Source organism: Pithys albifrons, chromosome 1 (genome assembly GCF_047495875.1).
Source record: "Pithys albifrons albifrons isolate INPA30051 chromosome 1, PitAlb_v1, whole genome shotgun sequence".
Classification (NCBI taxonomy): Eukaryota; Metazoa; Chordata; class Aves; order Passeriformes; family Thamnophilidae; genus Pithys; species Pithys albifrons.
Window position 1 is genome coordinate 85,589,899 of NC_092458.1, and position 23,135 is coordinate 85,613,033.

General features: G+C 45.2%; 2 protein-coding genes across 2 annotated transcripts; both read left to right on the plus strand.

Moving 5' to 3' along the window:
• Positions 1–1,435: 1,435 nt before the first annotated feature.
• LOC139672957 (C-type lectin domain family 4 member E-like) lies at positions 1,436–6,007 on the plus strand. Its single transcript, XM_071557766.1, is given in 6 exon segments — positions 1,436–1,472; positions 2,358–2,447; positions 3,791–3,883; positions 4,495–4,646; positions 4,873–4,994; positions 5,410–6,007. Coding segments are annotated over 6 exon segments (639 nt in total). The 3' UTR covers positions 5,555–6,007.
• Positions 6,008–9,146: 3,139 nt separating this feature from the next.
• Positions 9,147–22,292, plus strand: LOC139679790 (C-type lectin domain family 6 member A-like). Its single transcript, XM_071571840.1, has 7 exons — positions 9,147–9,183; positions 10,105–10,200; positions 10,628–10,720; positions 11,767–11,918; positions 12,138–12,268; positions 12,540–12,732; positions 22,267–22,292. The coding sequence occupies exons 1-6, from the start codon at positions 9,147–9,149 to the stop codon at positions 12,697–12,699; spliced, it is 669 nt and encodes a 222-aa protein (XP_071427941.1). The 3' UTR covers positions 12,700–12,732; positions 22,267–22,292.
• Positions 22,293–23,135: the final 843 nt, after the last annotated feature.

Genomic DNA, 23,135 nt, shown 5'->3' on the forward strand with positions numbered 1-23,135 from the left:
AGTCCCATCCAGCATGGCCTTGAACACTTCCAGGGGTTGGGCATCCACAGCTCCTCCGGGCAACCTGTGCCAGTGCCTCACCAAACAGACAGGAGAGAATTTCTTCCTGATCTCTAATCTAAACCTACCCTCTCCCATTTTAAAACCCATCACTACATGCTCCTGTCAAAAGTCCCTCTCCAGCCTTCCTGGAAACCTCCTTTACGTACTGGAAGGCTGCTCGAAGGTCACCTTGGAGTCTTCTCTTCTCCAGACTGAACAAACCCAACTCTCTCCGTCTGTCTTCAAAGCCAAGGTGTTACAGCCTTCTGACTCCACTCCCTTTGCCTTCATCTTTGTGACCCTCCCTGTGGACTTGTCCCCATGGCAGAAGCCATGCACTCTGGGCCTTGAGTGCCACCTGGAGGAAGAAGTCCTCTTCCCAACTCCCAGCTGATGCCAGGCTCACCTGATGCAGCAGCACTGCTGGAAGGCCAAATCCTCTGGGGTGCCCTTGTAAGGGCATGCCTGCCCAGGCCAGGTCATGCTGCAGAAGAGGCGGGAAGGGGCAGGGCTGCTCATGCCCATCAAGTTCCTTCCAGAAGTTCATTGCCATTTGAACAGCCTTCCTGGCCAGGTGCAGACCATATGCCACCATTTATGGTGGATCTCACTTTTTCTCCACCCCTTCCCACATCCTGGCCCACGTGACCTCACTTCTGTTTGCCTCAAGGGACATCACCTGCCTGAGCTTTGTTAGGGCCAGCTCTCTACTGGATGTGCTACTCCTGGCAGAGCACCCTCACGATGGATGCTGTGGGTGACCTGCCCTCATGGCTGTCAGGGCTGCGACAGGTACAGACCCACACCTTCAGTGTGCCTGTGTGACCCTGTGCTGTTTCCCTGGCCTCTGGGTCAGTGGGCTGTAGGAAGTGCTGTGCAGGCACACAAACCCTACATCTGCAGCAGGGAGTGCGTGAGGCTAGGGCAACCCTGCTTTGAGAAAAGGGGATTTAATGAATGGATTTAGCCCTTTAGTAGGAAATATCAACACCCTCGTGTGTACTTTCACCCACATACTCCCACAGCAGGAAAGAGCAAGTACCAAAGAGGGAAGGCCACTACTACGTCCTGTGAAACTGCTTCAGTATGTGTAAGGGGAGATTGAGCTGGAACAATGCTACTCTTCACCTGTTTTCTTTTGCCTATCTGAGTCTCTGTCTTTCAACGAATATTTTGTGAAAAGTCCTTGCATGGAAATGATGAAAGTGCCCCAATCTCCACGTACTGTGGGAAACACCCAGGATATGGCTTTTCCTGCACACCAGATTGGAGACTGTGAAGTCTCGTCACCAGTGTGGGCGTTGCCCTATGTAGGAGGAAGACTGCATTTGTGGCCACACTGGCAACGTGGACTCTTGGAGAAGAGTGAAATCTTTTCATACTGGTGGGGATAATGAACTACTAGGGAAGAGTCAGTCCTGGAACTATAGGCAACACATCCCCCCTCCCCCCCCCTTCCTTTCTGTCCCACTGCAGAAGGAAGAGGTGAAAATAGAGGCCAGGGATGGATAATGGGCACGATAAGGTGGCTGTCCCCATACCAAGACAAGGGGTTTAGGACAAGAGCAGTGCAACAGATGAGGGAATTGGGAAGTTCCAGGGCTGGGAGAATGAGGTTTTTCCTGGAGCCAGGGGGAATGAAAATCCACAGAGGCTATGGTCTGCCATCCTTTTCAGGGTAAACAATGAGACTGAAGAGTGGTATCCTACTACCATTACCCTGGTAAAACTATATGCATCAATCTGAACACGAGTCACTGCTCTCATCTCTGGTGTCTCTAAGGAGAACCAGGCGAGGGGTCATTCAAGAGCTTCTAAATGCCTGTTGTCGCTGTGGAAACCATCACTTTTGTGTGCCTGGCTGTGCAAATACTGAGCTGGACAGTCACTCCATTGGGTAATGTTATGCAATTGCATGAAGAAGGTCATGCTATAGAGATACAGTAAAGGTAGCTGAGAGAAAGGATCTCTAAAGGGAGGTGAAGAGGAGAGAGGTACTGAAAGAGCATTCATTGAATGACAGGGATCATGGGGGGAAACAAGGAAGATGTGTTGAGGAGAAAGGAGGTGTGATCATACAAAGGAGGAGTGAAACAAAAAAGCAGCTTCAGGGCAGCCCCTGTGTTACTGTGGTCTGTGGGTGTGACCCACTCCTACTGACAAGCAACAGGACCTGCTTACAGCACCTGTGGGACTCCCCAGTCCATTCAACAAGGGTACCAGCCAAGTGTTGGGGTACAGAACCATCTGGGTTATGCTGGTCCTCACTGTGGGCTGGAGGATTCCCACTCTTTCTTTGTGTTTTTCAGCCCCAGCAGAAGAGAGAAGCTGTTCCTGGCTGAACCCCTGGCTTTTTCTTATTTCTGCCCTTGTCATCAAAACTGCCTTTGTGACCATCACCCTTGGTGGGTTAAAGGTCTCTTCCCCCAGTATGCAGGGATCATTTCTCTGCCTTTTCTCAGATGAGAAAAGAAAAAATCCTAGTCTCTCTGCCAGCACACAAATCTCCTTAGCCAAAATGGCACTTTTCAAACTCAAGCCAGAGATCTGTTCTCACACAGCCTCATGCTTTGTGAGAAGATATCTTTCTGCTTTTCACTTCATTGTTTGACTTTCTGGTTATGAGCCACACCCCATGGATAACTTGGCTGCATAAGGAACTGTTCATAGTGGATCCAAGGGTGTTAGGGCAGTTTACTGTATATCTGTCAGTCCACATGAGTTGAGAGCTTGGCCAACACCACTCTGATAGATGTGTTTCTGGAGGATTGCAAGACAACTCCTTCCTATCTTGCTTCCTCAGAAGGGGTAAGACAGAAATTGTGTCTCTCACCAAACACAGGTTGCAAGGCTAACTTAGTGATCTTTAGAGGAATAAATTCTGCAGGTCAATTCAGTCAGGGGAACTAAAACAAAGGCCATCTACCTTTTTGTCCCCTTTGTGTAGTGATAAGGTCACCTTTATTTGCAAAAGGGCTGGCACTCACTTATTGTCCTTGCCCATCTCCTCTGAGCCTTCTTCCAATAGAGGAATTCATTAATCAGGGACTGAGGCCGCTATGATTACTCTGCTCTCTGCACTAGTAAAGATAGGTCTAAATGAAATGATTGATTAAAATAGACATCTGTATTGCTTACTAAATCCTGATCAGTTTCCAGTCAATACCTCTGAGTGCCTGAGTCAGGAAGAAGTCCTTCAGGTTGTGGATGTGACCATTCACCAATACTGCATTATTCCCTAGAAACTGGGAGCTAGGAATTGTAAGGATTTAGCCTCCATCCTGGTTTCAGCAGCTCTAGCTGTATGTGATCGCCCTCACCTGCACTGTCTGTTGCTGAAGAAACAGGACCATCTGATGTGCTACCCCTCCAAATTCCTGTTGATGTCTACTTTAGGAAGTAACAAAATTTGACACTAAAGTGCTGCTTTTTCTTGACTGATTGTACAGAGGTTTAAAGGGGTAGCTTGGCTGCAGGTATGTCCATGGTAGAGTGGCTGTGGTTGGCTGCAATCAATCCTGCCCTGCCTGACATGTCCTCAGTGTGATGTCCTTCCAGTGGTCCTTGTGCTGTGTGACTTGGAAGATTGTCTCTTTCTGGCTAGGAAGGAAGCCCTGCCACTTGTTTGGGCCAGGGGAGGTGATGAATGGCACAATTCTGGTGGGGAAAGGGAGGAACGAGAGTGAAGATGCTGTGTGAGGAGGCAGCAAGAAGGGGTAATGCTGCCACCTCTTCTCTCCCTTTCCAGTGGTTCTCTTGTCCTGCAGCAATGACCAGCCCACAGCCCTGCAGGAGAAATTCACAGAGTGGCAGTGTGACTCAGCCATGTCACAAGGCAAAGGTCAGTAGGGCGGGCAGGGCTACAGGAGTTCTTTGGGATGGGGGCAAGGAATGGTGGGGTTTGCCCTGATATCAAGTGGCAGCAGGAACAGACGCTGGAAACGTAGACTCTGGAGGAGGGAAGGGGCAGAATGGGGGTTTCCTGCTATGAGCCTAGGGGGAGGAGAGGCCCACGGTAATGATGTCCTGGAGGGCAGCGTGGCTGTGAACTCTGACCAAACCAAGGGGACAGCATACAGTGGCACTGGGGAGATTGACAAAGGAGAAATAATCAAAGTGCAGCTGCAGTCAGGGAGAGAAGCAATATCCCCTGCATCCTGAGGCTAAAGGCCTCAAGGAGAGTGTCCAAGGAGAAATCAAACCAGATCACCAAAATAAGTTAGTCATGACCTGAGATCACCTTGCAAGTAGATCACCATGGCTTTGTGTACACAAACCTCACTGGTGATCCTCAAAACAATGGAAAGTAATATCCGCACTCTCCTTATATTTTGAAGCTCTTTCTGTCAGGAAAAGTGACTAAGGGGAACATGAGCACTGCCCCGGGAGAACCTGGACCTTTACCATCACCATTTCTCTTGTAATTCCTTTCTGTGGTGTCTTCCCACACAGGCCGAGGTTGGATGTGCTGCCCAAAGGGCTGGAAAAGGTTTCAAAAAAGCTGCTATTTTCTGTCCCCTGATAAGATGTCCTGGGTTGAGAGTGAGCAGAACTGCACTGGGATGGGTTCCTACCTGGCAGTGATTAACAGCAGGGAAGAGCAGGTATATGCACAAGGTTGAGAGAGAGGCAGAGCAGCCACAGACACAGTGCTGGGCCCTGGAGGGAACTCAGAGCCCCTCCTTGTCCTGCAGGGGACAGGGAATGTCCTTTCTTCTCTCCTACAGCACGGAGTCCCCTCTGCCATCAGTCTCACCCCACAGGGACTCCTCATGCCTCCCTCTGCTCAGTCCTGCAGCTTATGGACATCACATTCTCCTTCATTTCCAGGTTTTCCTCTCTGACCAGATAAGAAAAACCTCAAAATATGAGAATTTCTACATTGGTCTGAGAGCAAGTAGTGTGGACCAGTGGCAGTGGGTGGACAAGACTCCCTATAATGCGTCAGCAGCGTGAGTATCCTTGGATGAGCAGTGTTTGCTGTGGCTCCTGGCAGTGCAAGAAGAAGGAGAGATGTGAGGGTTCCTCTTGGTGCATGAGAGGGAGGTGTCCCAAACTTGCCTTGGAGGCAGACATGTGACTCTGATGGGTGTGAAGTCCAAGGGGTTAGTGGTGGTGACCATTTCTCACTAGCAGGATGGAGCAGGGTCTTGTTGTGTTGGAAGTCTGTAGGAAGATGGCAACTCTCCATGCAACACTGGTGCTAGTGGGATACCAGATTGGGAGGAAAGGTACTGGTTCTGTCCCTGAATCAGCATTGGGAATTTTTCTCTCTCTCTCTCCTTGAAGTCTTGCATCCCTCTGTGTCTTTTTCCGGCTGTGCTTTACAGTGAAAGCTGGAGAATAACATGTCTGTCTCTGTCTCAGATTCTGGTGAGAAACTGAACCAAGTTATGACACGAACGAGCCCTGCGTTGTAATACATGCACCTGAAAAAAACCTCAAAAACTGGAATGACATCAAATGCGAGAAACATAATCATATTTGTGAAGCTGCAGCAGTAACGTTGTGATGGAAACACGCTCATCAGAAGTAAAACTGAGAGATGAGCAGTGGGCTGGGAATAGTGCAGTGCTGTGCTGGGATGGGTGGGGAGCTCTGAAGCCTGCATCCTCACTGTGCTGGGTGGGACAAGGTGAGTGGAAGTGATATGACCCTTTGTGCAGCAAGCCCAGTGCACAGAGTGGCTCAGGGAACACATGAAGGCTCAGGGTCCTCAAAGCAGGTCCTGTGTTCTTGTGTCCTCTTCTCTCTGAGTGGGTCCAGTGGCCACTGGCTGCAAAGAGATGGAGTTCTCCAGGAAGAAGACACAGGAATGGAAGACAGATGTCCAGAGCTGTACATTGCTTAGACTCCTTGATCATGGATATCTGCTTTCCTGTGAGTCACACACAGAGTGTCCTCTGTGTGCATTGTTTTTGCTGAACAAATTCTGAATCCTTATACAAGAGAAAATACAATATTAGACCAATGAAAAAAGTCTCCATGCTGTGTGTGTAGATCTCTCTCTTTCCATCTCTAAACCATCTGTTGTGCTGGTTGAAAGGTAAACTGGCAGGAGAAATGAATCCTGCTCAAAAACACAATACAAGTCACAGTTACAATTTAATAAAAAGATTACAATAAGTACAATGATACAGAGAAAAAAATTGTTTTAACCCACAAAACCCAGATGTATAACCCAGCCCCCTGGGGCATGAATAGAATGGTGTTTCTCAACCACTGTGCTGAGCACCACGTGGACCTGCTGAGTGCAAAGTGAAAGGAAAGAAGAACCTGTTGGTGAGGATGATGGTCGCTGTCTGGTCAAGAGTGGCGGTCTCAGTCCTGTCAGGTTTCTGGTCCTCCTCTGGATCTGACCGGTGGTATCAGAAGTCCCCAGACCACAAGATTAGATATGCTCAGATGGAAATGCCCACTACCTTCCCCAAGGGCAGGGAGTTTCACAATGGGGTGATCTAACTCTGTGAGTCATAGGATATTTTTGGAGTATTTGATGGCTCATTAGCAGACATGACTCCTCAGGTTGGGTGTGAAGGTGCTGATTCCTTCCCGGAGGGGAGTTATTATAGCTGAGACACTGATGTGAAGACAGGAACACTTCCAGATCTCACAGGTTTCTATAACACTAAGCTTGTAGCCTGAGGGGTCAGGTGTGCCCAGAGCAGCTGCTGCACATGATCCATTATTAATAATTCATAAGACATGACTTCGAGAGTATAGAATACAGTTTTCGTTACATTCATAAAGTGATAAGCTGGTCCCAGATGCTCTAACTGGGACATCCTTTGAATCACGGAAAGGTTTGGGCTGGAAGGGACCTTTAAAGATCATTTAGTTTGAAGCCCTAAGTCTTGAGCTGGGACACCTGCCACTGCAACATGTTACTCAAAGTCCCATCCAGCTTGGCCTTGAACAATTCCAGGGGTTGGGCATCCACAGCTCCTCCGGGCAACCTGTGCCAGTGCCTCACCAAACAGACAGGAGAGAATTTCTTCCTGATCTCTAATCTAAACCTACCCTCTCCCATTTTAAAACCCATCACTACATGCTCCTGTCAAAAGTCCCTCTCCAGCCTTCCTGGAAACCTCCTTTACGTACTGGAAGGCTGCTCGAAGGTCACCTTGGAGTCTTCTCTTCTCCAGACTGAACAAACCCAACTCTCTCCGTCTGTCTTCAAAGCCAAGGTGTTACAGCCTTCTGACTCCACTCCCTTTGCCTTCATCTTTGTGACCCTCCCTGTGGACTTGTCCCCATGGCAGAAGCCATGCACTCTGGGCCTTGAGTGCCACCTGGAGGAAGAAGTCCTCTTCCCAACTCCCAGCTGATGCCAGGCTCACCTGATGCAGCAGCACTGCTGGAAGGCCAAATCCTCTGGGGTGCCCTTGTAAGGGCATGCCTGCCCAGGCCATGTCATGCTGCAGAAGAGGCGGGAAGGGGCAGGGCTGCTCATGCCCATCAAGTCCCTTCCAGAAGTTCATTGCCATTTGAACAGCCTTCCTGGCCAGGTGCAGACCATATGCCACCATGTATGGTGGATCTCACTTTTTCTCCATCCCTTCCCATATCCTGGTCCATGTGTCCTCACTTCTGTTTGCCCTAAGGGACATCATCTGCCTAAGCTTTCTTAGGGCCAGCATTCCACGGGGAGCGCAACTGATGTGCCACTGCTGGCAGAGCACCCTGATCATGGATGCCGTGGGTGACCTGCCCTCATGGCTGTCAGTGCTGCGACAGGTACAGACCCACACCTTCAGTGTGCCTGTGTGACCCTGTGCTGTTTCCCTGGCCTCTGGGTCAGTGGGCTGTAGGAAGTGCTGTGCAGGCACACAAACCCTACATCTCCAGCAGGGAGTGTGTGAGACTAGTGCAACCGTGCTTTGAGAAAAGAGGATGTGGACCTGCACTTCCTCTGGTGCTTGTGGTCAGAGACTGGAAATTGCACAAGGAGATATGTGAATGTGTTTGGAAGGGTTAGAACTTTTGGCCCTTAATTGCGTAAAAGTGTTTAGAAATTCAGGGTTTAACTCTGCCTGCAGCCTGTTGGGCACAAAAGGCATACCCAGAGTATATCTTCTACACACAGATTAAGATTGTCCTCACTTGTAACCAATTCTGTGCCCTGATCTTTGACGCTTCAGCCCACATCCCTCTGCAATTGTTACGAGCTGTCCCATTCACTCCTCACTGCACCCAGCCATGCCTCTTCACACAGAGAAACCAGCTAGTGAGACAAGGGAGAGCAAAGGCTGTGTACCCGCCTCAGTTCATTAGGGTTGCAATGAGATTCAGTGGAGATTCTTTATCCTCAGGTGTATCCCTATGACACTATTGTGCATGATTTTCAAGTTGCCTTGAGCAGTGTTAGAACAACGATGTATGGCTGTGCCTTTTGTAGTCTTGACCAAGTAACCCTGCATGCTCTGTAATGCACAGGGTCTCTGGCACTGTCTAGTGATCCTTTCTGACCTCCAGCTTCACAATAAGAGGTCATATGCAGCCCCTCTGCTCAGAGCTCCATCCTCTTCCCTGAGCAGTGAGTTAAAAATAATGTTGGCAAGTTCTTTGTTGTGCTCTGGGTTACTGGGCTCAGACTTCATATGGGCACTGCCCAGACTGAGTCACAGATATGATTTCTTGCCATTTATTTTACTCTCCTTTGCAGCAGATTTAGTCTTTTGCAAGCAAACACCAAATATACAGACTAATATATGTATTTTCACACACATACTCACTGATTGGGGAAAGAGCAATGACCAAAGAGGGAAGGCCACTACCATGTCCTGTGAAACTGCTTGAGTATTTTCAAATGGAGGTTGTTTGAGCTGGAATGATGATACTCTTAATCTGTTTTCTTTTGCCTCTGTGAGTTTCTGTGTTGCAATGAACAATTTGTGAAATCACCTTGCAGAGAAATGATGAAAATTCCTCAATTGCCATGTGCTGTGGGGAATACCCAGGATATGGCTTTTCCTGCGCACCAGATTGGAGACTGTGAAGATTCCTCACCAGTGTGTGACCTGCCCTGTGTAGGAGGAAGACTTCATTTGTGGCCACTTTGGTAACGTGGAGTCTTGGAGAAGAGTGATACAGTGGTGGGGATAATGAATTGCCAATGGAGAGTCAGTCCTGGAACTGCAGGTAACCACCCCCACCCCCCCCACCCCCCTTCCTTTCTGTCCTGTAGAAGAAAGAAGATGTGGGGAAAAATAGAGGTCAGGGATGGACAATGGGCCTGGTATGGTGGCTGTACCCATACCAGGACAAGGGGCTTAGGACAAGAGCAGTGCAACAGATAAGGGCATTGGGAAGTTCCAGGGCTGGGAGAATGAGGTTTTTCCTGGAGACAATGAAAATCCACGGAGGCTATGGTCTGCCATTCCCTTCAGTGGTTTTTCTGTATAATATGAGTGCTGTCCTACTATCATTACCCTGGTAAAACTGTATGCATCAATCTGAACATGAGTCACTGTTCCCATCTCTGGTGTCTCTAAGGAGAACCAGGCGAGGGCTCACCCAAGAGCTTCTAAATGCCTGTTGTCCCTGTGGAAACCATCACTTCTGTGTGCCTGGCTGTGCAAACACTGAGCTGGACAGTTACTCCACTGGGTGATGTTTTGCAATTGCATGAAGAAGGTCGTGATATAGAGACACAGTAAAGGTAACTGAGAGAAAGCATCTCTAAAGGGAGGTGAAGAGGAGAGAGGTACTGAAAGAGCATTCATTGAAAGACAGGGATCATGGAGGGAAACAAGGAAGATGTCCTGAGGAGGAAAGAAGTCTGACAGTATAAAGCAGGAGTGCAGTTTTTGGAGAGTACCAGCAGGTCTTGTGATAACTAGTGAAACATAAAAGCAGCTTCAGGGCAGCCCCTGCGTTACCCTGGTCTCTGGGTGTGACCTACTCCTACTGAGAAGTACCAGGATCTGCTTACAGCACCTGTGGGGCTCCCCAGTCCGTGCAAGAAGGGTACCAGCCAAGTGTTGGGGTGTGGGGTCACCTGAGTTGTGCTGGTCCTCACTCTGGGCTGGAGGATTCCCACTCTTGTTTTGTGTTTTTCAGCCTCAGCAGAAGAGAGAAGCTGTTCCTGGCTGAACCCCTGGCTTTTTCTTATTTCTGCCCTTGTCATCAAAACTCTCCTTGTGACCGTCTCCCTTGGTGGGTTCCAGGGTCTCTTTATTCCCCTCACATTAAACCTTTTGTCAAATGGAAAACAATATCTTAGTCTCTCTGCCAATGGAAAAATGCCATTCATCCAAACAGCCCTTTCCACCTTTTTTAGCTTTTCTTGTCCCTTTCCTGGCCCCATTTTCAAAAAATGTCCAAGCTGGATTTGTCAGCTGGGATAATGAGTCTCTCAGCCTGCAGAGGTGAGAGAAGCTCATCCAAGGGTGGGAGTGACTGGTAATGGGAGAAATGGCCTGCTGTTTCTCACCTCCTTCCTCAATACAGATTTCAGAGCTTGGTCACACAACAGAGTCTCTGTGGGGTCTCTAAGCCAGAAGGTGGAGGATGAGAAAGGTTGCCTATGAAGGAGGAGGAAAGGATGAGAGTAGCACTTACCTTCTTGTTCCTCTCTTCCCAGTTGTTTTACTTCATGGAAGCCATGGCCAGTACAAGACTCTGCTCCAGAACTCTACTGAATGGCACTGTGTTCCCAACATTTCGGCAAACAAAAGTGAGTGATGTTGAGAGTCTCATAAGCAACACAAAGAACTTCATCAGCATATAGTTTGGTGTCACTCAGCCTTTGAGGTTGGGATTGTCATTGTCAGTTAAAACTGGATTGTTTTAAGGCAGGAAGCTGGGGACTTGAGGCATAAAGATGCTGTACTGCACAATTTTACTATAGGATGCCATGAAAACATGTTCTGAGGCTGTGGAAGAGGGTGGGTTGTTGCATACCTGCATTTGACCAACCTTTCTACTCTTCTGCTCCCACAATTCCCCAGCTGCTGGTCTGCTTCCCTAATCTAGATAAAAGTGGTTCATCCTTTTGTACAGGTTGTTTCGATGATACTCCATCCTCCATGCTGGCTCAGTGCCTGTTCACACAGGTGTCATAGACAGTGGGAGGGACAGAGGTTGGAAGATGTTGTTAAGTAGTTCAGAGTAACTGGAGAGCTGGGTTGCAATCACACATGAAGTGATGGCAATTTCTAGTGCTAGAATGCCTACAGTGGAAATTCCCAAACTCAGATCAGAAATCCATTCTCATGTAGACTCATGGCTTTTTAATCCATCATGTGACTTTCTGGCTAAAAGGCAGATCTCTAGGATAACATGGATGCATAAGGAACTGACTGTGCTTTCAGCAAGGTTGTCAGAGCACTTTACTGTATATGTCTGTCAGTTTGCATGAGTTGAGAGCTGGGAGAATACTTCTCTGATGGAAAGATTTCTATAGGAGCATAAGACAACCACTTCCCATCTTGCTTCCTCAGGAAGGATAAGGCAAAAGCCACATCTCTTGCCAGAGAGAGGTTGCATGGATGTGGCAGAACAGATAGGGAAAGGGAAAGGCCCTTCAGGCAGGGGCCTTGTGACAGAAGCCTGTCAGGTTGTAGACATCTTCACTTGGGGAGTGCAGAAGAGAGCACTGATCTCTGTCCAGACTAAAGGTGTGGTTCAAACCCCTCCTCAGACACCTGGGACCCTATGCTGAACTCACAGAGATGAAGGACAGCACACCTTGTTCAAAAGCAGGATTTTTTTTCCCCACAGTGGAAGGCTGGATGTGCTGCCCGAAGGGCTGGAAAAGGTTTCAAAACAGCTGCTATTACATGTCCCTTGATAAGATGCCCTGGCATGTGAGTGAGCAGAACTGCACCAGGATGGGCTCCCATCTGGTCGTGATCAACGGCAGGGAAGAACAGGTATGTGCAGAGGGCTGAGAGAGAGGCAGAGCAGCCACAGACACAGTGCTGGGCCCTGGAAGGAGCTCAGAGCCCTCTCTTGTCCTGCAGGGGACAGGGAGTGTTCTATTTGCACCCCTGCCACGCTGAGGCCCCTCTGCCACCAGCTCACCCCACAGGGACTCCTGATGCCTCCCTCTGCTCAGTCCTGCATCTCATGGACCTTGTATTTTTTTCCAGGAGTTCCTCTTCAATTTGGCCAAAGAAAAAGTTACAAACGCCTATGAAACAAAATACTATATAGGCTTAGCTTCTTACAGAAACGGGCAATGGCAGTGGGTGGATCAGACTCCATATGAGAAGATACCCACGTGAGTATCCTGGTGGAGTGGGAAAGGTCCTGTAATTCACTCCCCCTCTGTCCAAGTTACCAATACACTCTGTAAGGTAGGTATGTATCAGATGGGGATTTCTGTCTCCAACTGCCCTGTAAGTCAGAAAATTTGATTTTCTAGGCAAAACTGTGGCTCCTGATTTCTATCACAATAACCTTTCCTTTCTCTTCCACAACTGTTTGAGGTGACTTCACTTCCACTGTCATGCATGGTAATGTATTTTCAATAGAAGAACTTTCTTTTTCAGGTTCTGGAAACCTGGAGAACCCAATTTACTCTTTGCAGAGAGATGTGCTGCAATTCATGTTAAGGGAAACAGAGACTCCAACACTTACAGTAACTGGAATAATGTTCTTTGCTTCACAAGTTGCTATCGCATTTGTGAACTGGCAGTCAAATTTGTTTGAAGAAGGAAGCTCCACTTTGGATGAAGGATCTGAGTGAGTATCCTTGAGAAAGGCCAGCTCAGGAAAGCTGACGAAAACAGGGCCTGAACTCACACGAATACTTTATCTTGGAGTATAGTATGAGCAAGCCTGCCATAAAATCCTAGATCTGAAGGACTTAATTCGCCAGGCTGTACTTCTGCATCTCTTTCCACCTGAAGATCAGTCCTGGATGAAATAGCTCAGTCTGATATCAAGGCCCCTTTAGACTCTCCTTCTTCATAGATGAGGGTCCTGATTCTGCAACACTTCCCTTGACTCCTTGTTCGGTCAATATCTCAATGATGTGGAAAAAGCCATCTCTGTTTCATGAAAGGATACTGGTTCTTCAAATCGCTGGAGCAGAATTTGAAAGAGGAGGATTCAGTGGAGTGTTCTTTTCTCTCCTCTGAAGGGAAAAATCACTCATAGCTTATCTGTAATGTTCCCTTCTTCCTTCAATGTATTCTGTGTTGATACACTAGAAAGCATATTAATAAATGTTAATTCTGCGCTTTGAATGAGGATGTCCTCTGAATGACATGTACCAGATTTCCACAGCCCAGCCTCCCTGTATGGAGGTTTTAACTTTTTAGTGTGTTTGGCACCTGTAGATGAGAATACTGCTGTGAGTGAGCTGGACTGGCCAGGAGCATAACCAAGTGTTCATCTGCAGAGCTTGTGAGAACAGCTCTGGACACTTCTGGAGAATCACATGTGAAAGCAACAAAGCAGGCTGTATAGTATTCAATGCCATCCCTTGCCCAGGATGTAACAGAAAGGAGATAGATTTTGGATATTCTGTTGAGATGTGTGGCAGGATGGAGCATGGCAATGAAGGGCAGAGAAGGCAACTAAATATCAACAAAAGTATAAAAGCCAGAGTCCCCCAAGTCAGGATTTCTAATGTGAAAAAGGGCAGAAGACCCATATCAGAGGCATCACTGCAAATCAGACTCTCAGAAGTCTTGATCAAGTGCTCTGCTTCTCTCAAATTTTCCAAACCTCTGTCTGTATGTTCCTCCCCTTTAATCAATGATATCCACCCTCTTTGAAGAGTTAGTAGTTTCCAATTTGGGAGTGAAAATATATCCTGAAAAACCCATTATGGGTCATTTTTTCCCCATCAAAATCTGAATACAAATTTGTGTTTTTCCTACCTGAACTAGTGTATTTTCCACGTTTCTGGTTTAGCCCGCAAAAGTTTGGCTGTTGCAAGGTCTTGGCCTCCTACTTTTTAAAGTTGCTGTGATACTTTCACAATGGAGAAAACTTTTTTGTCTTGTTCAACATGACAGCAAACACAAACATTGCAATGGACTTCTCTTTTTTATTTCCCCAAGTCATTTCTGGAAATTACAACAGCATGGGTTTGAGGAAGAAAAAGGGACAGATAAGACACACAGAGTAGCCAGTGTTTTATAAGAAGTTTTAGTGGCAGCTGCAATTCTGGCTCCTGGAAGGTGGTATGGGACAGAGCAAACTCACACGATGAGACTGGTTTGCAAGAAAATGTTTCTTGCTAGAAACAGTTTCCAGGCTCAGATTTGGGACATAGAGTTTTTCTTGAGATGTCATGGCAAGAGAGGGATTTAGGGAGTTGATGCTGGGTTTGCCTGCAGAATTGCTGAAGGGAGATTCCTGATCCCTTCTGTGATACAGATTTGTCTGAAAGGGGTACCTTTTTCCAACATGTGAGAATCAGTCTTTATCTCAAATCTGTCTTGATTCAGGAGGCAGCAGATGTCATAGCAAGGGGCAGAGGTGAAGATACACAGTCAGGTACAGGAATTTCAGAAAGCTTCACAAGGACAATCCTACATACTGAACCAGGAGATTGGGTGGAAAGGCCAAAATATTTATCAGATTAACTTACTTCAAGTTAACACCTGCAGTCCTTTTCAGGTGGACATCCTGGCCACATACCAACTGACCATCAGAACAAGACATGGATGCTCGCAACTCCTTGGCACATTAATTTTTCCTCTTAAAAGGAGCTCAGGTCTGAGGGAAGGAGCCACAGTGACATTCACTTCTGAGAATACATACATCATGGAGTGTATGTATCCTGACTGCAGCAAAAAAAATTTGTTATGGTTCAAACTTGAGCTAGCTTCTGCTTTTTGTTAAGAAAACTCATGATGCCCAGCCTTTGAGATGTTGTCTTCAGCTGGAAAAACATCCTTAGAGCCTGGCCATCATTAGGACAGCCTGGCAATATACCTCATTCCCCTGCACACTGCTTCTTTTTGCAGAAGAAAGCACCGCCATTTCTCCTCACTACCTCAGTCCCACTCCGCAAGTCTTAGAAATTTCCCAATGGGAATCTTGCTGTGGGGAAGAAGATGATGTATCCTGCTGGTTTTGTCCTACCTGCTCGGATTACAGCCCAGGTAGAAGGGGGGTTGGTTTCCTTTATGCTGTTGTCAAACACTATATCCACTGATGGCATCATCAGCAAGAGATGGAAAGAAAATGCCAGGCATTACTAGGGAGAGAGAGAAGTAAGAGTGGGAAAGAAACAGTACTGCATCCTGTTTTCAGAAAACATCTGATAAAAATGTTTATACCGTATGGGCGTGAATATTTCTTCTGGTGCACCTATTAAAGAAGACATTCATTGTGTCCATAGATGGCATTAAGCAAGAGAAGACAAGACCAGTGCAGGTGCCAACATGTAGCTCACAGGATCACATGGAAGACGAGTGGTGGTGGTGGTGCAGGGTCTACCACAGTAACAGTGCATTCACCCTCTTAAAAAAATTCCCTACTGCCTTGGCAAGCACTGGCATGTGCTGGCTTACCTTCCTTTTCTCTTGCTGAGAGATGTGAGATCAAGCAGGTAATACTGACATCAGTTGGGCAGCAGACATGTAAAGCTGTCAATGTTGATATTTCCCCTGCTCAGATTTATTAGTTATGTCTGTGCACTGCCCATACTGCTTTCTCTATGTCTAGTTCTGACAGCTTATATATTCCTTATAGGATTCACCTGACTTTCTTTAATAAATGATGATCCTTGTTGAGCCCAAAAGTGAAATGTATGTGCTTTTCATGACAGTACTATTTTTTTAAGGTCTTTTCTATAAAAATTTCCTCCAAGGATATCTGTTCTCTCTTTTTTTTTTTTTTTTTTTTTTGGCAAAGCAGATAATTATGCCCCTACTCTTTCTCTTTTTCTGTTTTATCCAACCTCAGATTCTTTCATGTTCCCTTACAACATTTCTCCACTTCTTTATGTTTCTTTGCACTCCTGCTGTCTCTCATGATGTTTCCCTCTTTACTCCTTTTTTTTAATCCTTTAAATTTTGCTTCCTTTTACCTTATCTTACTAGACCACAGATGAGGACCATACAATGTTGTTTGGGGAAAATAAAAGAGAGAAATGTCATTTAAAGAAGTTCTGACACTGAAATAACATTTGTTCTGTCTTTTAAAATTTTATATTTAAGAAACCATTTCCTAATCCATCTTGCGTTAGGTATTAGTAGTAACTCAGGTACTGCTGGCCTTGCAAGGTTCTTGTTATCCAAGAGATCCCCAAACCTCTCTTCAGCTGTTTAGTTCATGCTACTTCCTCATTGTTTATCTCACATATTGTCTAAGACAAATACTATGACTTTAGCCTTTATGTCTCCACCTGGTTACAAGTAAATGCAAACTTATTTTGTATTTTATATGCAATCAGTCCACATACCTGAGCAAGTTTTTTTTCTTTCTGCTGCTTAATTATAAATCACTTATCTTGACTTGCTTTTGGTTTCCTGTTTTCCTATTTTCCTGAAAATAACTCAGCTGAGAGGTCCAGCACTTCTCTTGCTCACAGCAAGTCACCTGCCACTCTTTCAGTGTCATTGTGATTGATCATCTGAGGGAAATGTACATATGCTGGGGAGAATGAGTGGTGGAAGACTTTAGTGGTGAGGGATGAAATACATTGTAAGGGTGTCCTAAACAGCAGGGACATTTCTACCATTCTGTAACCTCAGGGCTTGATCTTTGCCGCACTCTGGTCCTCCACGCTGCCCATATTGTCTCACGTCACCTGGTTCACAATGAGATGGCTTCTTTCCAGGAATGAACTTGAGAGGAAGAGACAGGAATAAGCCAGTATCTACCCTAGCAGACAAAAAATGAAATGTTTGAAGCTCTTAGTTTTGCAGACTAAGTTGGATTCTAAGCTCAGCTGCCAAAGGCCAGTGTGGTATCCAGCAAGAACACAGCAGCAGTATCAGACTACTGTAGTAAGAGTGAGTTAAGCACTGTTTTGCCTCTAGAAGGTCTATTGATATTATAGACAGATGACATCCAGTCATATCTCTCAAAGCAGCCATGAAATCTGAGTGATGTTTGGCCAAGAAATCCTGAGGATGAGGAACCATAGTGCCAAAGCAATGCAGTTTCTTTGGGAGACAGTTGCTTTGTAAGGTGATTTCTTATCTACAGGTTCTGTACTGTGAGGGTACAACATGAAGCTGTCCTATTATTTGGTACCTTTGATGGATCCTAGAGCACTTTAGGTGAGATTGCACATCTGGATGTGTTTAGTCCTGCCCACTGGTAACACCAGGGCTATCTTCAAAACTACATGAAGTTGTTTAGGCCATTTTACTGTTAACTTTGGACAGTCTCAGGGATGGAGATCCCACAGTCCCTCTGGCAACATGATCCAGTGCCACACCACTCTCAGAGAACAATTTGGGCTTTTTATCTAATGCATCTTTCTTTGGCAGCAGTGCATGAAACTGCTTTTGCTGTTCTTCAGCGTACTGACTTGGTCAATGTGGGGGAATGTATGGGTTAATGAGCTTATGGAGAAGGGGTACCCATATCCTGAACCTTCTCAGCTCTACTTACATGGAGCCATCAACACATATTTCCTGAATGTCCAAATCTGTTCACTATTTTAGAAAATGAAAAGTCAAATAAAATAAAAATATTTTTCTCTCTTCAGCCCAAGAAAATATAGGAGAAATTCACTGCACATGATCAATTGGAATTCCAGGATCCTTTTCTTCCACCTCAGAAAGTCAGTTAGTTCAGACTTTTTACAGTGCTCAATTGCTCCAAATTAGGACCACTGGATAAAGTAATTTCCAGCTGTGTGAAATTATAAGCTCAAAGCAATGACCTAAGGTACAACTAAATTTATCTTCCAAACTAAAATGAAATAGCTGGATCCTTACAGCTCTTCCAACAAGGACTATGAGTCTCTGGGGAAAAGGGACAAATACCTTGGCTAGAAAAGGGTTTATATAGAAGTTGGGACATTGCCAAAGAGATGTGAGGGGCCCAGAGCTAAGGGAGCAAGTAGTTCACAAGGCAGAGTTCTCTTGGAGCACAGAAAGCAAGAAGTCAGTTGTCTGCAAGGGCCTTTGGCCAAGGGGCTGGCATGCCTTCCCCTTGAGCTGGATGTTGCTGCCCCACAACCCTGCCTGGGGCGTGGTGGCCAAGGCTGCCCTACAGGGCTGCGACACACCTGTGCTCTTATGGGGCAGGTGGGGAGGAGGTGGTGGAGCCTGGGTGGGATGTACTTGGCAGGAGCCATGGGAGAGGCTGCTGGGGAACAGGAGGAGCTGAAGAAAGCAGGGAGGGGGCTTGTGAGACCTGCAGCTGTGCCTGAGGAGAGACAGGGAAGGGAAGCAGGGGTGGAGGTGTCTGACCAGGATCTGCAGGGTAGAAAGACTCCCTCCGTGGAGGAAATGCATCTTCCTGCTTCCAGAGTATAGAGACAAGGATTTCTGTCTCCTCCCTCCACCCTTTCTCAGCATCTGCCAGCCCTGGGCCATAAGCCTGTGCCAGAGGGTGTAGAGGGCCAGTCAGGGCTGAATGCTGGTGCAGCTCAGGTTGTCACCGGGACTGCTGGGCAGCTGTGCCACATGGGGAGCAGCTGCAACTTGTGACATGAGAGCTGTGATGCAGAAAGTTTCTCCCACAGCTCATGGCCCTGAGGAGACAGCTTTGCAAAGCTTCAGCAACCAAACACTGCTGCTTCACATCGCCAAGTTACCCCAAAGAAGTCCTGCCTCCTCAGCAGGAACTTTCGTTCACAGAGGATAATCACAGAACCTTTCCCAGGCTTTAATTTTCCAAGGTTTAAGCAAAGTCTGTTTAACAAAACCATTATTAAGGCTATTGCTTCACTCCTCCTCCCCATTATCTCCTGATTTATTTCAGTTTCAGTGTATTGTAAGTTATTCAAGTTACTAATATGCCCAGATATTTTCCTCGGTGCTGTTTCCCATCAATAAGCTCTTACCTTAGAAAAGAAGCTCTTGATAAGGAGTTCAAAACAGTTTTTCCCTTTAAAATTTCATCTTATGTCTCATACTACCATCTTCAATTACATCTGATTATTTTCAGGTAATATTTGTACACTCTGTACCAACAATGCGCATTTTTATGGCATCAATAAGTCTTACTAGCATGAGATCATGATGAAAATGCTAAATGAAATTTGTGCCTAGCATAGTTCTTAACACTCTGCTGGTGTATTATGAAGGAAATACTTCTAATACCTTGGATATAACCACTGATGTGTTAACAATATGTTATCTTACCGTGTACAAACAGATAGAACAATCAAAAAGCCTTTATTAAAGACACCACAAAACACCCAAGGCAAAGAGAGATTCTAAAGAAACATCAGATAACAGTGTTAAAAGTACAAAATTTGAAAGGACATCCTTTACTGTAGAAAAGGAAGCAAGTTCAATTTTCTGGGATACTTAAAACTAGCTTTGTGGAAATTTTGCAAACATTGGGGTTGAGGAGATAATAATGCACTGTTAGTTTTCAATTCCTGGGAATCAAATCATAAAGTCATTGTCTCTTTCTCACCTTAGAATCCCCAAAACTTCAAAGCAGAGTAGTTGTGGGACTTCAAGAGAAGAAAATAATTGTAGCATCATTTGGCTTCAAAGTATAGAATAAAGATTATCAGGGTCAGGATGGCTCAGTGATTTGAGGGATCTTCCTGGGTTATTGGATGTACATGTGAGCAATTTGTAGTGTTATTAGTAGAGGTCACTTCACTGACTTTGGATTATTCATAGATTTGACATATATTTATCTGGGTACAGTGAAAAGAAATTATTGATCCTTATATCTCTTACTTCCCATCTCTTTTGATGATGAATCTGCTCAGCTATGGCCTATGAGATCAGGAGGAGTTGCAGAGAGTCTGACTCTGTCACTGTAGTCCCTTGTAGTGCATCTGTGACCTTAACAGCAAGCTCAAGAATTCTGTAACATTCACTAGAAAAAGAAAGCACAGCCATAAGATAAGCAATTGCTTGTCTCAGGATCCTGAAATGCACCATAAAAATTGGCTTGTGCAATAGTCTGTATATTAACACTGGAGAAGTTCAGTGTAGCATTTTAAGAATAGGCCACTGGTCTGATTATTTAGATAGAAGATCAAAACAAACCATTGTGAATATACTCCAGTGCCGCTTTCTTGTCATGCCATTCAGCCCTGTGAGGTGCGGCACCTACTGCCTTGGATCTGCAGGTAGACTGAGTTGCCATGATTTTAGGTTCACTAGAGGTCTGCAAATTTACTCTAGCTGAAGATCAAGGAGGTAAGTTCTCTGCCAGACACTCTTTTGCTTCTGACATGACCTAAAGCTACCAATCCTGAAAGCAGAGCATGAAGGCAACCCCTTTCAGAACACTAAATACCAATCAAGGCCTTTCCTATGCTGTCCATCAAGGTTTTTCTTTAAATGATTATTCTCATTTCTTGTTGCTGTAGACATAATTTTACCTGAGTTCTTCCATTTATTTCTAGATTTATAATTTCCTGACATGTCTCTATTTTTAAAATTACTTTTTTTCTCCTATTCCTGCTTGGATCCCCGTGATCTTAATTAACAAATTTTGCATCCCTGAAACCTGAGTAAGTCTGGAACAGAGAACCTACTGGAGATAAGGAAACAGAGAAAGAAAAAAGTGGGAAGGGGTGTCTTTGCTTCATAGGTATTAAGACAGCAAATGTTTCCCCTTCTGTGGTTAAAATGACTCCTGTTAGGAAAGGAAGTAGTGGGACTCCAACACAAAAAAGCAGACTTTGGAGGGAGCCAAGAGCAAACTCTTGTATAACTTGTACAACACAGAGCTACTTCTCAGGTTTCTTATGATACCATACTATTCAGACACCATTTAAAAGTATTGCAGAGCACTGGCCTTATGACAGACAATCACATTTTCATCAGCCAAAACCTGCTTAGGAGTTATATTGCTTCATTGGATCATCTGACCAGCTGGGAAAAGAAACAGCCAGCTGCTGGGGAAGGATTCTCCTTGATTGGATATCCACAGGCCTCAAAGAAAGGAGTCAAATTCCTCCTAGCAGATAAGAAAAGGTTTCTGCCTGCAAATTCATTTTGGAACCATCATCATCTGGAAGCTCAGGAATATTTTGGTATTTAAAACATATTTTAACAAAGCTTCCCCACCCAAAGGTCTCTTGCAGTTATGAATCATAAGAATAGAGACATGGGACAAAATACATGTGTGGAAGTTTAGAATTACTCCACCTGAATTTTTAACAAAATCTTTTACTAAATTCAGTTACTGATCTTTTTTACAAGGTATTTTTCTTTATTTATTTAATAAGTGAAGCTACCTCAATAATTCTGTCTACTGAAGAACCAGAGTAGCCCTTTAACACCATAAGACTATTCAATATGCTCATCTTTTAAAAGTCCCCCAAAACCAAAAATCAAGTGTTTATATAAGTGCTTTTCATCCTGAAGGGCATGGATGTGCTTACAGGCCTGATCTCTACTTTCTTGTTTTACAATTGTTACGATTGTTCAAAACAACCCACCTCTGCATGCTTCTAAGTATGAATATTTAAAACATCTCTATGTACTTTTAGTGCATAAGACTCTTTTCTCTCAGCACAAAATACAGGCTCCCTGCTTGGTGACTCTGAACACTCGGTGTTTGTACTGTTATTTATTCCTAGGTGCTACTGAATGAAGTATTGTACCAACAAAACTGAAAGACTGGCTTAAATTTATTATTAAAAACAATAAAAAGAAACAATTTTCAGTGATCAAAAGTCATATTTGGGAATATCCAAAAGCTGTGGTTTACCATTACATCCCAAACTGGTACATGCCATAGACCTTTGCACTGTACTGAGATCACAAATCATTCAAAATAAGTACATTTTTTGAGGACTGCTTCAAAAACTTCTCACTGCAGCCCTGGGTCTGAAATGTGCTACTCAGAGACAGATCAGGACTGACTCATGTTGGTTTGTCGAATCCTGTGAGCTGGCACACACACGCACTGCTGCAGACTAATAGTCAACAGAGGGACGTAATCTGGGGTAGGAATCAAGTGGTTGCAAAAAATGAGGAAAAGGAAAGAAGCTGCCCTGGATAAAAACGATCAGTTTAAAATCTATTGCAACCTTAATTTGCCTGCAGATTACCTGCAGGTATGTCTCAAGGGCAGTAAATACTTTCTAGTCCTTCAGCTGTGCTCCATTTTCAACGTAATCTTGAATCCTCTTCTTTCTAAATTCTCGTGCAGGTGCATCATGGGCCTTATCTCTTTGGATGCCCGACGCAGTCCCATCCACACAAACAGACCAGAGACTGCAGGTGGCTTCCGTGGTGTGAGGAGAAAGCTCCCATCCTGACCCAGCTCAGAAGTGGCATTCCAAAGGCCATCAGCTTGGAGGGACTGCACATCTACCATTTCTGTCACTGACTCCAAATGATGTGTGAATGGGTACCCACTGTGCCTCCATCCTGTAGGGAAGGTAAACTACAAACAGTCTCGGCAATCTATCTGCAAAAGCTCATGGGATGCAACAACACAGAGAGAATAATACAATTAATTCTCTTTATGACTCATCCTTTGAGTTGTTTGTCACAAGTGAATGCTGCTCATTATGTGCTTCCACTCCCTCTGCTGGAGTATCAAACATATTGACCACAATCAAAAGCTGAATGTGTGTGTCGTATGCCTTTCTGCTACACTTTCAGTCTCCAGTGCCAAGAGCAAAAAAGGCCAAATTATTTTGCCACAGCTACAGGCATGGCAGGTGACTGTACTTGCACCTCATCTTGCAAGAACAGACAAGGAAATCTAATTCTGTCAGTAGAAGAATTTTCTGTTGACGCTGGTGATTTCTTATTTTCAGAACTGGCAATAAAGATGCTGTTGCCAGGACAGTTTGCATCCTTGTATAGTTAAATAACTGTGAGGTTTGCATCGATGAAAATTACCCCAGAACCCTATTCAATTCACTCTAGAAACTCTGCAATCTAAGTTCTGACTCTGGAGAAAATACATGGGTTAAAACTACCTCATGATAAACAGCAGGCAAAAATAAAATGGAAAATAGATTTTTTTCCTTGAAGAGCTCCCAAAGAAGCAGCAGATTTTCACCTTGA

Bases quoted from the DNA above. Each gene is read 5' to 3' on its own strand.
- LOC139679790 (XM_071571840.1), top strand. From the start codon at position 9,147: ATGAATTGCCAATGGAGAGTCAGTCCTGGAACTGCAG. The intron at 10,201-10,627 runs GTGGGTTCCAGG...CTCTCTTCCCAG, and splicing joins CCTTGTGACCGTCTCCCTTG to TTGTTTTACTTCATGGAAGC. The intron at 10,721-11,766 runs GTGAGTGATGTT...TTTTCCCCACAG, and splicing joins CAACATTTCGGCAAACAAAA to TGGAAGGCTGGATGTGCTGC.